This window comes from Sus scrofa, chromosome 10 (genome assembly GCF_000003025.6).
Source record: "Sus scrofa isolate TJ Tabasco breed Duroc chromosome 10, Sscrofa11.1, whole genome shotgun sequence".
NCBI lineage: Eukaryota > Metazoa > Chordata > Mammalia > Artiodactyla > Suidae > Sus > Sus scrofa.
In genome coordinates, this window is record NC_010452.4 from 33,945,357 (window position 1) to 33,962,796 (window position 17,440).

General features: G+C 44.6%; 2 protein-coding genes across 6 annotated transcripts in view; one reads left to right on the forward strand and one right to left on the reverse strand.

Moving 5' to 3' along the window:
- DDX58 (DExD/H-box helicase 58) overlaps window positions 1–17,440 on the forward strand; it is an 84,432-nt gene that overhangs the window by 53,637 nt on the left and 13,355 nt on the right. Inside the window, exon 19 of one of the 5 annotated variants that reach the window (XM_021064058.1) lies at window positions 9,743–12,388. The exons of the other annotated variants lie outside the window; for them this stretch is intronic. The gene's annotated coding sequence lies outside the window, so the exon portion shown is untranslated. Of the gene's footprint in view, window positions 1–9,742; window positions 12,389–17,440 lie in introns of those variants that run through there. 5 annotated transcript variants of the gene reach the window in all.
- ACO1 (aconitase 1) overlaps window positions 1–17,440 on the reverse strand; it is a 64,063-nt gene that overhangs the window by 7,524 nt on the left and 39,099 nt on the right. The window contains exons 11-18 of the mRNA XM_003357729.3: window positions 16,175–16,334; window positions 14,512–14,647; window positions 12,082–12,166; window positions 11,201–11,357; window positions 9,376–9,500; window positions 6,804–6,908; window positions 5,965–6,107; window positions 2,945–3,092 (exon numbers count right to left, since the gene is read on the reverse strand). Coding sequence (XP_003357777.1) covers window positions 2,945–3,092; window positions 5,965–6,107; window positions 6,804–6,908; window positions 9,376–9,500; window positions 11,201–11,357; window positions 12,082–12,166; window positions 14,512–14,647; window positions 16,175–16,334 — 1,059 coding nt within the window. The remainder of the gene's footprint in view (window positions 1–2,944; window positions 3,093–5,964; window positions 6,108–6,803; window positions 6,909–9,375; window positions 9,501–11,200; window positions 11,358–12,081; window positions 12,167–14,511; window positions 14,648–16,174; window positions 16,335–17,440) is intronic.

Genomic DNA, 17,440 nt, shown 5'->3' on the forward strand with positions numbered 1-17,440 from the left:
GCTGTTTTTCCCTTTCCAGAAGTTTAGATCTTCTCCTTAGTTCTCCTGCTCTTAGTTTCATGATGACATGACTCGAGTGGATCTTCTTTAATCTTGTGGCCAGGCATTCAGTGGACTCTTCAGTCTGGAGTCTCAGGTTTTACAACTGGGGAATTTCCTTGTGTCTCTTCAGTAATTTCCCCTCCAACATTTTGTCTGTTCTCTTTATAGCACCTCTCTTCAGTCTGATGTTGGCCCTCCTCAGTTCGTACTTTATTATTCTTACATATTTCCTCTAATTGCCCCTTTGTGTTTCTATGTGATTTTCTCAACTAATTAAATTTTCTTCTGAATTTTTTTTTGTTTTAATTTTTATTTTAGTTTTTTTTTTTTTTTTTTGGTCTTTTTAGGCTGTACCCAGCATATGGAGATTCCCAGACCAGGGGTTGAATCGGAGCCGTAGCCTCTGGCCTACACCACACCCACAGCTGTGCCAGATCCAAGCCACATCCACTACCTATGCCACAGCTCTTGGCAATGCTGAATTCTTTTTTTTTTTTTTTTTTTTTTTTTGTCTTTTTGCCTTTTCTAGGGCCGCTTCCGGGGCACATGGAGAGTCCCAGGCTAGGGGTCTAATCGGAGCTGTAGCCACCGGCCTACGCCAGAGCCACAGCAACTTGGGATCTGAGCCGCATTTGCAACCTACACCACAGCTCACAGCAACGCCAGATCGTTAACCCACTGAGCAAGGCCAGGGATCGAACCTGCAACCTGATGGTTCCTAGTCAGACTCGCCAACCACTGTGCCACGATGGGAACTCCCCTCTGAATTTTTTTAAGGACCCCCCCCCTTTTCTTTTGAATTTAGAGAGCTCTTTCTAGTCCTCTGATTACTTTATAGCAACAAGAAATTTTCTCTTGGAGTTCTCGCGCAGTGGAAACGAATCCAACTAGTGACGATGAGGTTGCAGGTTTGATCCCTGGCCTCCCTTAGTGGGTTAAGGATATGGTGTTGCTGTGAGTTGTGGTGTAGGTGGCAGATGCGGCTCAGATCCTGTGTTGCTGTGGCTGGGGTGTAGGCCTGCAGCTGTAGCTCCAATTGGACCCTATCCTGGGAATCTCTATATGCTGCAGGTATAGCCCTAAAAAGCAAAAAAAAAAAAAAAAAAAAAAAAAAAAAGAGAGAGAGAAATCATCTCTTGTCACTCCAAGGAGATGGTTTTTTAAATTTTCTTCTGCTCTGCATTATCCATTGCCCTTTCTCGTCCCCTGTTCTTTGTCTAGGTCTGCTTTCCAAGTTCAAAGCTTGGCTCAAATGTCTGCTCATCTCCAATTCTGTCTCCTTATTTAAATTGAGGCACTAAACATGTGACTTGGAGCTCTGTGTGATGGCAGGGCTGTGGACAAGGGAAGTTCACTGTGATAGTCAGTACCCTGGAAGCCCCGGGTATCTGTAACTGCAGCTTTTCCCCTCATCCTTTGTGCACTTTACCATTTATGTGTCTCTTTGTCACTCACTAGTCGATCACCCCTGCTAGTCACTGAACACAAATCTCCTGGGCACGGACTTTGTGCTGCGTCCTGATGATCAGCGTGTCTGCGATGAGGTCGTTTTACACACAGAGAACCAGTTACAAGTGAGGGGGTGTGCGTGGTGGTAAAAGAGCACTGACTTCAGAGCCTTATTCTGTGTGTTTTCATCTCTGCTCCTCAACGTGTGACCTTAGGGAGTTGCATGAGAATTATGATACCTTCCTCAAAGGGCTGTTACGAGGATTAAACAAGTCAACAGAAGCAAAGTGCTTAGAACAGCACCTGGGACACAGGAAGTTTGACAGACATATTAGCCATGATGATTTTAAAATACTTTGGGAAGGTTATTTCTGAGGCAGTTGAACCAGTTTCAAGTAGTTTGACAGCATTCACTGGGAAGGGAAGTGACCTGAGGACACATTGTGTATGCCAGGTACGAGGCTATGTGTTTTACATGTCATTCCATCTCAGGTTAAGCCTCAGAGCCTTAAAAGGTGGATATTATTTCCACTTCACAGGTAAGAAAGCTCTGCTGCTCAGAGAGGGAAATAACTGGCTGAGGGCTCCACAGATGGTATGAGGTGGAGCTGGGACTTGAACCCAAGCTTGTCTGACTGAACGTGCAGGCTTCCCCACCTCTCACATGCCTCCCATCTGTGAAGAGACTATTACAGCTGTAATAAACCAACTCTAAGTGGTTCCCAAGTGGGCCAGCACAGTCCTCGACATTCCTTCCTTTCCCAATGGTGCAGTAAATTCATGAAATGCTATTAAAAGTCATAAAAAAGCACTTCCTGGAGTTCCCATCGTGGTGCAATGGTTAACAAATCCGACTAGGAACCATGAGGTTGTGGGTTCGATCCCTGGCCTTGCTCAGTGGGTTAGGGATCCGGCGTTGCCATGAGCTATGGTGTACGTTGCAGACTCACCTTAGATCCAGCATTGCTATGGCTCTGGCGTAGGCCGGTGGTTATTGCTCCAATTAGACCCCTGACCTGGGAACCTCCATATGCCGCGGGAGCAGCCCTAGAAAAAAAGACACACACACACACAAAAAAAAAAAAAGTCATGAAAGAGTATTCTTAATTAATATCCTCTGTCTTAACTGGAATTTCCCCCTCAAGTGTTCTGAACTGATGAATTTTCACTCAGAGCCTTAATTAAGCTCAACTTCTAGGAAACTAGATTTAGTTAAAGCAAGAAGCAGCATTTCTAAGCAGGAAAAGGCAGTTTCCCAGTGTAAAGGGTCTCTCCATCGGTGATGAACTTCACACACATGGACACCTAGCAAGGGGCTCAACCCGAAGCAAGAGGTGGAGGAGCTGCAAAGAAAAAATGAGGACCGAAAGGCAAGTTGACTGGGCAAAAGTTCCCAGCCACCCCGAGCTGGGGAAGGCTGGCTTCTCAACAAAGCAGCGGACAGAATACTCACCACTTCTCCAGAAGGCAGATGGATGGTCTGTGGTGCCTGCTTGTTCAAGAACTTGTTTAGTAAGCGGATGTTAGCAAATGTCCCTCGCGCCATGATGGCGTCGTTCCCTCGGCGGGAGCCATAGGAGTTGAAGTCTCGTGGAGTCAGGCTAGTGACGAAAGCAGAAGAGGAGCTGGTTTAGTGAAACGGAGAGAAGGTTGAACTTGGCTTACATCAGGGAAAGAGAAAAACCACATGTCTAGATAGTTCTCTAAGTCTACGGAGCATTGTTCTCCAAGACAGGAAAGCTGTTCCTGTAGCTTCAACCAAGGGCAGAAGGAGAGGTGGGAAGTGGGATGGTGAGTCCATACACCCTAGCATCAACGTACCGTCTTAGAAATCTGGATAGAACAATCAAGAGGAGCTCTAAGAAGATGACTTACTATATTTATTCAGTACAGTAGCCAATAAAACTTCACAAGATAAAATACTAAAAGTGGGTAAGAAAAAAGGAAGCAAAGGGAATGTTTGGAGTAAACCAGTCAGGTGTCGCCAGGGATGGGGGACATATAAAATACATTCTACAAACTAAACAGAAGTCTGTTCAAATTTGCCCCTAAGTTATCAGGAACGCAGTGCAATGGGAGGACACACAACTGGCAACTTGACTTAGACTTTTCATAAGATCAAAATCAGAGCAGTCCCAAAGAGGCAGAATACTTATTTCTGGTTCTAAAATCAAAGGAGAATCTGGTCTGTGGGTCCCAGTGAAAGGGAACTTTGCAATGTCAGGAATGACATCTTACAGTAAATATAGTAGCCAGTGTACTGGGCTCGTTTCTTAAAATGCTAGGAAGTGTGTGTGTTAATGATGTATTGGTTAGCTCTAATTTGAGGATTGAGAGGTTAAACAGGCTTCAGGAGTAAGTGTGTGTGTTTATAAACCACTGAAATAATGTCAAAGATGTGGGTGTGAATTTTTCTGGGAAGGTTCATTTCCTTTCATCCAATTCCCTTTAGAGTCCATGTCTCAAAAGAGTGTCAATAATTACCAATCTAAAAGTGTTGGTTCCTGCCCATTTTCCTAGTTTTTTCCTCCAGCCTGAACCGTTTTATTTCTGTACATTCTCTGTTTGTTCCTAGAAGCCTTTTCTCTCATTCATTCATTCAGTCATTCAACAACTTTTAATTGAACCCCAGTCAGGTGCCAGGAACTGTTGAGGTGCCTGGAGTCCATCAGTGAACAAAACAGATTAAGATCACTGCCTCTGCAGGGCTTACATTCTACAAGGTAGACACAGCCTTCTAAAAAGGGCATCTTAGGAGTTGCCGTCGTGGCTCAGTGGTTAACGAATCTGACTAGTATCCATGAGGACACGGGTTTGATCCCTAGCCTTGCTATGAGCTGTGGCCAGCAGTTATAGCTCTGATTCAGCCCCTAGCCTGGGAACTTCCATATGCTGCAGGTACAGCCCTAAATAGACAAAAGAAAAAGGGGGGGGGGGCATCTTAAAGAGTGTTACTAGAATAGGAGTATGGTGAGGTGATGAAGACTTGAACTTGATGAGGGAGTTAGCTAAAAGGGTAATCCTGGGGAAGGGCAGCCAAGAGGAAAAGAAGCCAGCTTGCCCAGAGGCTTTCAGGCAAAAGGGCATTTGGCATTGCCTGGAACATCCATTGAATAAAGTGATAGGCAGTGTGTCCAGGGCAATGTGCGTGAGGGGAAGAGCAGGGACTCGCTGATCCCACTTGGATGTCACTTGCCTTCTCTACTTGCTGATGGACTCATGTCTCCCCCTCAAAGCAAAATCATATCCCCTTAAAATCTCGTAATATGTATCTGTGTATAGGCAGATCCCATACTTTAAAAGTAGTTGCCTCGCGTTAAAAAAAAAATCTTGACACGGACCCCTGTCATCACCTCCTCGAGACGTAGGCTATCTTCCTAAACTTACGATACTCACATCCTGGGGAAAATGAAACCTTGCTCTGAATGAACAGACTGTCCCAGTAGGATGTACTAGGAGGAGGCAGAGACGGGTGAGCACCATAGAAGGGGAAATTCATAAAAGAGCCACGACGGCAACTCCTAAGATGCCCTTTTTAGAAAGCTGTGTCTACCTTGTAGACACCAGGCAAGTGAGATGAGGGGCAAGGCAGCTGTCCTCTCCCACTGGGAAAAAAAAAGGGGGGGGGAAGGTATTGCATTTTGTTGTTTGAGCTTTTGGCTCCATCCCTGGAGAAGCTGATTCGGGAGGTGCTATGGGAACCAGGAACTTTTATTTCCACAGATGACTCCCATGGAAAATCAGATTTAGGGCCGATTTTGATTAATATCAGTACATTAGATAACAGTAGATAATAGTGGGATAATATCTGTTAAAACCAGCACTGACGACTGGATGTGCAAACTGCAAATCCTCAAAGCAGTTCTCGGTAAAGAGTATGTCTCTCAACCAGGAAATGTCAGTGCATTTCTGGTTCTGTTCCTGTTGAGTACTTCAAGTAACCAGGCCACAGGTTAAGAACAGAGTCTTGAACCTGAATAATAAGGCAACCCGGAAGAAGAGATGACAGCCCAGTCTAAGAGTACACTTGGGAGTTCATGCAGTGGCTCAGCAGTTAACGAACCTGACTAGCATCCGTGAGCATGCAGGTTTGATCCCTGGCCTCACTCAGTGGGGTAAGGATCCAGCGTTGCCTGTGAGCTGTGGTGTAGGCCAGCAGTTGTAGCTCTGATTAGACCCCTTGCCTGGGAACCTCCATATGCCACAGGTGCAGCCCTAAAAAGACAAAAGACAGGGGAAAAAAAAAAAAGTACACTTGCTGGAAAAGAAGGTCCCACCCCTTCTGGGGTTCACGTGCTAATGGATTCTCTCATGGGCACTTCAAAGCAGCAAACAGAAAGAGCCACTGGTTTTCAAGCCCCAGGGCTTGGTGAAGCATCGGAGTCTGATTCCAAAGACCATGTGAAAAGAGAAATCCTGGCTTCACTCTCTCCATTTTTGCTTTCAGGCTTTCCTCCCCTTACTCATACTTACCCTCTGTTGGTTAAGTAGCGGGCAGCAGGACTGTTTCTTGCAATATTTCCAGCCGGAGAGATGTGGTCTGTTGTTACTGAATCCCCCAAATTTAACAGCACATAAGCATCCACTATAGATTTAGGGGGCTGAAGATCCAAAGTCTAGCAGAGAAAACAACTAGTCAGTGTTCACCTAGGTTTTCCCCAGCACATCACTACGGAAGCCTCCACAGGAGCCATCCATGGACCTGAGCCAGATGACAGCCATCCATCAATGCAAAGAAAATTCTAGTTTTATCAGTTTTATTGGGGTGTTTAGAAAAGTGAGGTGAATTTATGCAAACTCGTCATCTCTCACCCTTGAAGGGAGGTGATGTATTGGGACCATCCCCTCCAGAGCAAAAGAGATGCTGCTGCAAATGACATTCTCTTTCTTCACATCCAGAGAAGGCCCCAGATGCCGAGGATGACAGAAGTCCTGCTGTGTGCTCCCATGCCCTTCCCACTCAGGGCAGCGCGCATAACCTAACCAGCAGTTTCAGGGAAGATTTCCCTTGTTTTATGGATGTGAGGTTTAAAGCCCCTGCGGATGTTCTCCTGGACGGTCCCTCAGACTTAACTGAGTCTCTTTCCAGGATGTCTCTACGTAGCCACCACAGAAGCCCTGGACAGAGAACTGCAGGCCTACCCCAGCCAGATAACCCAGCTGCCCCAACTCTCCCCAATATTACCGTCTCAGGCTTGTAAAGGTTTTAATGAAATGGGTAGTCAAAGCAAGAGTATTAGGTAATCAAGCAGATTTTGTACGGTGAGAAACCTTTTGAAGTCATTTTGTCTAAAAAAAATAAAAAGCCCTACCAGGTCTTCAAAGAAAGGCGGTGACTTAATGTAGGTAGATTTGGGATTCCAGCTATACAGCGTATCTGATGGGGCTTCTAAGGCATTCCAGCTCTCATTCACAGTCTTGAGGGGAAAAAAAGAAAAAAGGCAGATCTAATCATAGTCCATCCAAAGGAAAATTCAACATGCAAACACAAAACATGTATTCAAGTTCTGAGTATCGTAAAAACCATTCTCAGGGAGTTCTCATTGTGGCTCAGCAGGTTAAGAACCTGATGAGTATCCCTGAGGATGTGGGTTCATTCTCTGGCCTTGCTTAATGAGTTAAGGATCTGGTGTTGCTGCAAGCTGCGGTATAGATCAAAAATGTGGCTCAGATCTGGTGTTGTGGTGGCTGTGGCTCTGATTTGACCCTTAGCCTGGGAGCGTCCATATGCTGCAGGTATGGCCCTAAAAAGAAAAATAACCACCTTAATTTTAAATGGTCACACAACAGAGTTCCTCTATACTAACACAACACCATGCTATGTCATTTATTTATTTTTTTATTTTTTTATTTTTTTTATTATTTTCCCACTGTACAGCAAGGCATGCTATGTCATTTAAAAGTACATGTGCACTGTGATAAGCAGCCTCTAAAATGATCCCCATGGAATTCCCATTTTGGCTCAGTGGCTAACGAATCCGACTAGGAACCAAGAGGTTGCGGATTCGATCCCTAGCCTTGTTCAGTGGGTTAAGGATCTGGTGTTGCTGTGAGCTGTGGTGTAAGTCGCAGATGTGGCTCGGATGCCCATTGCTGTGGCTGTGGCTATGGCATAGGCTGGCGGCTACAGCTCTGATTGGACCCCTAGCCTGGGAACCTCCATATGCCATGGGTGTGGCCCTAGAAAAGACAAAAAAATAAAGTGAAATGGTCCCCATGGAACTGACTGCTGGGATTCACACCCATAAATGGTCCCCTCCTGCTGGGTGAGGGCTGAGCCTATTGACTCATTTACAAGGTTAGGTCATAAAAAGACTCTGCCTTCTGTCTCTCTCACCCTCTTACGCTCTCTTGCTTGCTTGCTCTGATGGAAGCCAGCTACTGTTCTATGAAGAGCTAGGAAGAGACCTAGAGGGACTGAGTCAGTGAGGGGCCGAGGTCTCCACCCACAGCATGTGAGGTCCTTATCCTGCCAACAACCACACGAGTGGTGTTAGAAGCAGACCCTTCCACAGTTGAGTCTTCAGGTGAGACTGCAGCCCCAGAAGACACCTTAAGTGGAGCCTGGTGAACGCAGATACATCCTACTAAGCCCCACCTCTGTTTCTGACCCATGGAAACTGTAAGATAATAAGTACTTGGTGTCTTAACCCACTAAGTTTAAGTGTAATTTGTTGCAGCACAATAGATAACAAATATATAAAAATATAATTTATGAAATAATAATAATCCAGATTGTACCAAAGGGGAAATCATTTATTCTCTGAAGATTTTGGGAAGTAGATGTACAGGTCACAAGAAAATTTGATAGAAAATGACTGCCACTATGCATTGAAATTGGCTTTAATTCACTCTACATGTCTATTAACTTCAATCTCTGGAGAAATGCATTGCACCCAATATTTGCCAAACTTGCTCCCAGCGTTTCCCAGTGAGCAGCTTGAGGGATTCACAGTGCGTAAACACACTCCCCATTTGACTCCACTCCCTATTCTGTCCTCTTATTTTAAACCACCATTCCAGGGCAGAAGCCCTTGTGTCAGCCTAACACAGAAAGCAGGGCAAGGAGGAGTTCCCTTCTTGGCTCAGAGGTTAACAAAACTGACTAGGATCCATGAGGATGTGGGTTCGATCCCTGGCCTCCGTAGCGGGTTAAAGATCCAGCATTGCCATGAGCTGTGGTGTAGGTCACAGATGAGGCTTGGATCCCATGTTGCTGTGGCCATGGTGTAGGCTGGCAGCTGTAGTTCTGATTTGACCCTTGGCCTGGGAACCTCCATAAGCTGCAGGTGTGGCCCTAAAAAGCAAAAAAAAAAAAAAAAGGGGGGGGCGGGAGGGCAAGGGTAACATCCAAGGGTCTCAGAAAATGATCCTGAGCCCTGTATATGTCCCCCCTATTTGTAACACGCACAGAAAGTTTTATTTTAGCAGTTTGGTAGTTTGGTGCTTCCTACTGAGTGGCTTTTGTTTTTATTAATTTTTGAAGCATCTGAATAAATCTGAGAGGTGCATTCAACCAGTTGACCCTCTGTGACCCATTATGGTGATATCAGGGGTCCTCAGCCACAGCTGACAAAACACCCCAGGCTGTGTGAGAAAGAGGGCAGCTACAGAGAGCTGGCCAGGAGCCACACACCGGCTGGGGCCTTTCTTCCTGAGGCTGGGGCCTTTCTTCACTTGTCTAAATCTGAGGACATCCGGGGAGTGTGGGGGTCTATAAAAATGTGAGTCGTGGAGAAGAATGAAAAACCACTTCCTTAGTCACCTGAAGACATAAATGGTACTTCATACAGCTGACAGCCCCAGTGGCCTCGGGGTCAGTCGGCAGAGATGGTGCACACAGCAGCCTTCTCTCAGGCGCTCGGCCCAGTGGCCGGGGCTCACCTCTATTTTCTGGTAGACCTCCTTAAACATCCCGGGGATGACGAACTGGCGTTCCACCGCCTGGATCTCGTCTCTGGTTGGCCAGATATCTTTCAGAAATACCTGTTGTCCCTTTGCATTCATGCCTGGGGAACAAGGTGTGTTAGTGCAAACGTCATTTCATACCTCATTTTCACGGTCAAGTCCATCAGTCAAGTCCTGTTGTTCAGGGTAGTCATGTTCTGTCGCATCTGCATGTACACTGAGTGATAGAACACTCGGTCACTGCCCTCAGGGGAAGCACAGGGAGGCTCCTGAGAGCCTCCGTCCACAATGTTTTCATCAGCTGCTCAATAGTAACCCTGCTTTATGTGCGTTTCTGTTTCAGGACACCTTCCTTAGTCTACACTGTTGATGCTTTCACACTGAACTCACGAGCCTGCCTAACACGAGGCCCCTCCTAGCCTTCGTGGGTTGGGGAACACTCCACAGCACCTCGGCGCCACTCTGGGGGGGCGGGCACTGTAAAAGTGAAATCACCAACGAAAAGCCCAAAAATGGTAATTACATGACATTAAACAGACCACGAACAGGACACGTGTTTGCAATATAAGGCCTGAAACAAAGGTAAAATGTCACCTTGTTTGACCTCAGCTGAGAGCAGGCACCATGGTGACCCCAGGTTTCCACCTTCTGTGCACATCAGTAAGGGATGACAGGAGCATGATGAGCATTGATTTGGGGGGTTAAAAACCATTTTTTTTTAATCTTTTCTCTTTTGAGGGCTGTACCTGCGGCATATAGAAGTTCCCAGGCTAGGCGTTGAGTTGGAACTGTTGCTGCTGGCCTATGCCACAGCCACAGCAATGCCAGATGCGAGCCGTGTCTGCAGCCTATACCACAGCTCACGACAATGCCAGATCCTTAACTGACTGAGCGAGGCCAGGGATCAAACCCATAACCTCATCTTCCTAGTCAGATTCATTTCCGCTGACCCATGACAGGAACTCCTAAAATCCATTTTAATGAGTAGTCAAATTCACAAATACGGAGTCCATCTATAATGAGGATCCACTGTACCTCTAAAGCTATGTATTTTTAAAATTTTTTTTGTCCTTTTGCCATTTCTTGGGCCGCTCCCGTGGCATATGGAGATTCCCAGGCTAGGGGTCGAATCGGAGTTGTAGCCACCGGCCTACGCCAGAGCCACAACAACATGGGATCTAAGCTGCGTCTGCGACCTACACCACAGCTCAGGGCAACGCCGGATCCTTAACCCACTGAACAAGGCCAGGCATCGAACCCGCAACCTCATGGTTCCTAGTCGGATTCGTTAACCTCTGAGCCACGACGGGAACTCCAAGCTGTGTATTTTTTAAAAGAAAATTCCAGGGTACAGTGTTCATGTTATCTCATCTGCTTCGTGCAGGCTGAGGAGGGTACTGCACAGAGACCAGAAGAAAGGAGACAAAGCATCATGTCCCCTGAATTTCGAGCAGCTGCCCCATGTGGGATGCTTCCTGTGGGGTAGATACTAAAACAATGCCTACCGTTAGATTAAAGCAGGAGCTGGGAAGGGAGGGGCTGAAGAAGAAGCCAGAATAGCAAGATCTCCATTATTTTCCGTATTTCTTTCCTTTTTGCAGGCCCTTCCCCTTGAGTAGATTCTTGTTTAACTATTTCAGTTATGTCTTAGCTGTGTATCGGGGAGTAAAGAAAAGCCTTCTCCTCCTCCTCTGATTTCTGGAGGTCTAGCCTTCAGAACGTACTGAGGAAAGCAGTAACTTTCTTCCAGCAAAGTTTTCAAATTCACTGGAAAAACTGTAACCACACGATCAAATCTTACCCAGGGGCTCTTTCTCAAAGTCGATCCGGATGGTCCCAGCAATTGCGTAAGCTATGACCAAGGGCGGAGAAGCCAAATAATTGGCCCGGGTATTGGGGTGGACTCGCCCTTCAAAATTCCTGTTCCCAGAAAGCACTCCGACTGCGACAAGGTCCCCCTGTGTGAGGCAAGGGAAAAAGCAGGTCACAGAGAGAAGAGACTGCCATGGCTTCTTCGACCACCTGTCAGGAGCCCTTGACTTTACAGGGTGACCTGTGGAAGACAGTCTGGGTCAGAAGCGGCAGAGAGACAGTCAGTGGTTTCTGCTCTTGAGACAATACCTGGCGGCTCAGCAGGCATCATCCTGGGTATTTTCCTGGGAATAGGTGGGGAAGACTGCAAGCTGAAAGCTAAAGGAAGCCATACTGACTGGCAGGGATTCTAAAATTAAATACAAAGTGAACCAAATAGTATTTCTCAATGATGTAGAATTTATGGGACAAAAATCAAGCCAAGGCAGTTTAGTTTAGGTTCATTTGTGTGGACCCAGTTTTCAGACAATAGGAACAAATGACTCGGTGCCTTTTGCAGTCAAAACCACATTTATGGAGCATGTGTGTGCCAGGCGCCATCTAAATCCTTCATGTCCACTGTCGCCTTAATGCTTACAACTCTTCTATGAAACAGGGATTATTGTCTCCAATTGTGAAAACTGAGGCACAAAGAGGTTAATAGCTTGCCCAGAGGTCTACAACTGGTAACGCTGAGCTCAACTCCAAAGACCATGCTCTTCACCACATTCCCTGCTTCCTGGGACTGTCTGAAAATTACCAGGACTTTGATGACATGTCATATGAAAAAAGACAACAGCCCTGAAGACCCACAGGCTCCTCTGTAATTACCTGCGTAATGGCTTCTACCACAGCTTCGGGTAAGGGCCCGCTGTTGCCGATGCAGGTCATGCAGCCATAGCCTACCACGTCGAACCTGGGTGCAGGAGAGAAGCAGATGACAGGGAGGGACTTTCAGGGGGCCTGTCTGTCCTTACAGGTCCTGGAGGCCATTGACTTGGAGAACAGCAGTGTAGGAAGTAAGTTTAGCACAGGGTGGTTTCTATAAAGCAGTCATTCTCGGGAGTGTTTTGATTTGCTCTTCATCCATTCCAGGTCATTCAATTAGGGTCCTTTCCATAATTGACTTAAAAAAAAATGAAGCATAGTTGATGTACACTATTGTGTTAATTTCAGGTGTACAGCAAAGGAATTCTTTGTTGTGAGTCTGTTTCTATTTTGTAAAGAGACTGATTTGCTCTATTTTTTTAGATTTCACATACAAGTGCTATCATATAATGTGTGTCTTGGTCTGACTTCCTTCACTTAGTATGATAATCTCTAGGTCCATCCATGTTGCTGCAGATGGTAATATTTCATTCTTCTTTATGGCTGAGTAATATTCCTGTGTGTGTGCATACCACATAGTCTTTATCCATTCATCTGTTGAGGGACACTTAGGTTGCTTCCGTATCTGGCTATTATAAATAATGTTTCTATGAACATAGGGGTGCATATATCTTTTTGAATTAAAGTTTTCATCTTTTCCAGATATAATGCCCAGGGTGGAATTGCTGGATCATATAGTACTTCTGTTTTTTAAGGAACCTTTATACTGTTCTCCTTAGTGTTTGCACCAATTTACATTCCCAACAACAATGTGGGAGAATTGGGAGTTCCCACTGTGGCTCAGTGGTAATGAACCTGACTAGTATCCATGAGGACTCAGGTTCATTCCCTGGCCTTGTTCACTGTGTCAAGGATCTGGTATTGTGAGCTGTGGTGTAGGTTGCAGATGTGGCTCAGATCCCACATTGCTGTGGCTGTGGGGTAGGCCCAACAGCAGCTACAGCTCTGATTTGACCCCCAGCCGGGGAACTTCCATATGCCATAGGTGCGGCCCTGAAAAAATAAAAAAATAAAAAAAGCTCCAACAATATAGGAGAGTTCCCTTTTCTCCACACCCTCTCCAGCCTTTATTAATTGTAGACTTTTTGATGATGGCCTTTCTGACTGGTGTGAGGTGATACCTCATTGTGGTTGTGATTTGCATTTCTCTAATAATTAGCAATGTTGAGCATCTTTTCATGTGCCTGTTGCCCATCTGTATGTCTTCTTTGGAAAAACGTCCAAAAAAAAAAAAAAAAACTTATGCCGATTTTTTGACTGGATTGTTATTTTGATACCCAGTTGTATAAGCTGTTTGTGTATTTTGGACATGATTCCCTTACTGGTTGAATCATTTGCAAATATCTTCTTCCTTTCTGTAGCTTTTCTTTTCTTTCGTTGATGGTTTCCTTTGCTGTGCTTCTAAGTTTGATTAGGTCCTATTTATTTTTGCTTTAATTTCTTTTGCCTTGGGATACTAATCTAAGAAAATATTGCTATAATTTATGTCAGAGAATGCTTTGCCTATGTTCTCTTCTAGGAGTTTTATGGTGTCATGTCTTACATTTGGGTCTTTAAACCATTTAGAGTTTATTTTTGGATATGCTGTGAGAGACTATTCTAATTTCATTGATTTACATGAGGCTGTCCAGCCTTTCCAACACCACGTCCCTGAAGAGACTGTCTTTTTTTCATTGCACATTCTGACCTCCTTTGTTGAAGATTAGATAACTGTAGGCATATGGGTTTATTTCTGGGCTCTCTATTCTGTCCCATATAATTTACCTTTAAAGGTAATTTACTTTTTAAATTTATAAGTAAATTATAAGGAGTCTACCTAAATGATCTAGAATTTTTACAAGTTTGATGTCTCTATTCACCATTTTTATTATATAATCCCAAAGACCTCTGACCTTTGTGAGGCACATGATAAAAATCTATGTCATCCAAATTAGGAATAGTGGGTTAACTGGAGAAACTGTATTTGGCAACAAATGACTAATTAACTTCAAGGGATCAGAACATCTTTAGGCATGGTAAATAATTCTTTTCAAACCAAAGGACAGACTCTCAGTTGCAGAGCCAATGCTAGCCCATAGCACATCTTCTTGCAACCGAGAAAGAGCGCCCCTTCCCTCAGGAGTGCAGCACCCAGGATGGATTTCAGCCCCTGCTCTCTTCACAGACACTCTTGTCTCATGAATGACCAGCAGAGCTGTACAGGAGGGCCCTGCTCTGTTGGAATGTGAGGGTTTAAGTCTATTTTCTGTCTGACAAAAAACTATGCAATTAGCCACCATCAGATAAGTGTACAGTCATTACAAGGTGACCTAGCAAGGTACTTGTGGAATACAATACAACAAAAGCAATGGTGTAAAAAAATTTCTTCCTCACCCAAGCTGAGACAGGTAAGGCATGACTCCACTTTCTCGCAGGTAGTAGGTAACCACACCACTTCCAGGAGACAGGCTGGTTTTGATGTAAGGCTTCACGTTCAGGCCAGCATCCACAGCTTTCTTTGCTAACAAGCCTGTGAAGTGGTAAACACAGACACGACGCAGGGGGGCTGCCCACTCTAGGTGCCATGGACAGTTTAGGAAACAGACTCACTTTTCAGTCTGCACTTTCTGTCCCTGCCAGAGAGCCTCATTCATGCTGGTGCTTTCTGCCATTTCTGCTGCCTAAGAGAAATCAAACACTCACTGGCTCAGTCATTAACGTGTAAGTTCAAAATTGGTTCCAGGCAGGAAGGGATATGCTTTCTTTTTTTTCTTTTTCTTTTCTTTCTCTCTTTTTTTTTTTTTTTGCTTTTTAGGGCTGCACCCACGGCACATGGAAGGTCCCAGGCTAGGGGTCAAATTGGAGCTGTAGTTGCAGGCCTATGCCACAGCCATAGCAACAGGGGATCCGAGCCGCATCTGTGACCTATACCACAGCTCAGGGCGATGCTGGACCCCCGACCCACGGATCAAACTCGCGTCCTCCTGGATGCTAGTCAGATCCGTTTCTGTACGTCACAACAGGAACTCCTGCTTTTTTGGGTAAGAGATAAACCTAAAACCATTCATGATTACATTATCGAATGAGTTTTTAATTTTGAGGGAAAGCATTCTTTCTAACTAGATTTAGATGACAAATAATTGGAAGGGCCCCCTTTTAAATGTTATGAATTGTGTACTGGTTGGTGAGGAATACAGTCCACCTAGGAGGAAAAATCTAGTCCTCAGATTTCTTAAAACAGAAGGTCAAGAGTTCCTGTGCCACTGAACTCTGAGCAAATAGACTATTACAGGGACACTGGGTGCTCTGACTTATGACATATCATAGAAGTAGGAAAAAATAATGGGGGAGGGTGGTTAAAAAAGACAAAAAGTATAGACAAGCCTGTGACTTATCTTAAGGAAAGTGGTTTTGTCCAAAGCTTGGGTGGCAATAGATGAATTCTCAGACAAAGAAGGTTTTCCTTAGCACTTGTCCATGTCATAAAGAAAGAACTGTTGATAGCTTTTTGGTTGATGGACACAAGAGGAAACTCTTGGGGGTAACTTAAAATGGAAACTAAAGGGACCCTGTATTAATGAAATTCTGCATATAAATATTAAATATTCAACCAGAATTGCATAATAGATAGATATGTTTTATCAGCCAATTCAGATGCACTTGACAATGCATCTAAGTCACACTAAGTTCCACTGTACAAAAAGGCCTGTCGGGTTTCATAGGGAACAGTCTGTGCCATGAAAACAGTTTTTTTTTTTTACTCCAAAGTCTATCACAAGATTCTAGGCTTTACCAGAAATTCATCTTCCTTTCCTTTCTTCTACTTACTTTCTGTGTTAATTCTAAAGACTGTAATGCATTATGTATTCTACTTTAAATACTTTGCATCTGGCAGTATTTATGGTGTAAACATTTCTGGGCCAATTAATCTCTGCATCTGGAAAAGATAAGGTTCAGGGAACTATATGCAGCACAAAGCTAAGCCTCTGCGGCATGTCTTGGGAAGTTTCCACCCACATGTCCACACCACTATCAGGAGGAATTCAAATGCACTTACCGGCTCCTAACATCACAGACGGATTACTGGTATTTGTGCAGCTCGTAATGGCAGCAATTACCACAGAACCATGAGCAAGGGTGAACTCACTGTTATCATAGATAAATGTCTTATGATCGTTGTGATGGTCTGGAGCAATCTGGAATCCTTTAAATCCTTGCTATAGGAAGAAAAAAAAATAGGGTCAAAAGTTCTCACTTTGGCAGAAAAAAAAATTTAATAACTTTAAAGGCCAATTATTAATAAAACATAAACACCTTTGCTGGTAACCTCTGAAATGCTGCTGAAAAATTAAAATTCTCTTGACTCTTTTAAAATCTTTATAAAACGGAGTCATGATTTCTTTTCTTTTTTTTTTTCTTTTTGTCTTTTTGCCTTTTCTAGGGCTGCTCCCAAGAAGGCATATGGAGATTCCCAGGCTAGGGGTCTAATTGGAGCCGTAGCCACTCGCCTACGCCAGAGCCACAGCAATGAGGGATCCAAGCCGCATCTGCGACCTACGCCACAGCTCACGGCAATGCCGGATCCTCAATCCACTGAGCGAGGCCAGGAACTGAACCCGCAACCTCATGGTTCGTAATCGGATTCGTTAACCACTGTGCCGCGATGGGAACTCCGGGAGTCATGATTTCTGAATCTTATTCTGCTTTGAAATTATTAACTGTTCCTTCCTTCCTACTTCAAATACTGAAACACTGAAACTACAAATTTAGTTCACAGTTAAGCTAATCAAAGCTAACTAGTGGAGACGTAATAGTTACAGACTGAGAGTGCTGTTAATAACTTTACTGAAATATGGAAAAGGGTGCCATTTTGGCCATTCAACCAGTCATGAACAGTAAGGCTAACAAAAGACAACTGAACATTTGGTAAAATGCTGCCATCCCCTGGGTAAAATCCATCACAGATCTTAATTTTCTCATTCATTTGGAAAATGTTCACTGAAAATCTGTATACAAGATGCTATGCTGGGCACTTTGTGAGATCCAAAGGTGACTATCCTCAGACCTACATTCTTGGAAGAGAAATCAGACTGTCTGGGGCATGTCTTGGGAGGTTTCCACCCACATGTCCACACCACTATCAGGAGGAATTCAAATGCACTTACCTGTTCCTAATGCAAGATGCAAGTAAGATAAAGTACCAACAATGAAGGTAAAGACTATGAAATGCCATCGGAGTTTCGGACTGAGTGCCATGAAGGTTCAAGTGTGGGAGGCGACATTCTACGGTGAGATCTGAGGCCACGCAGGGGAAGAGCTGATA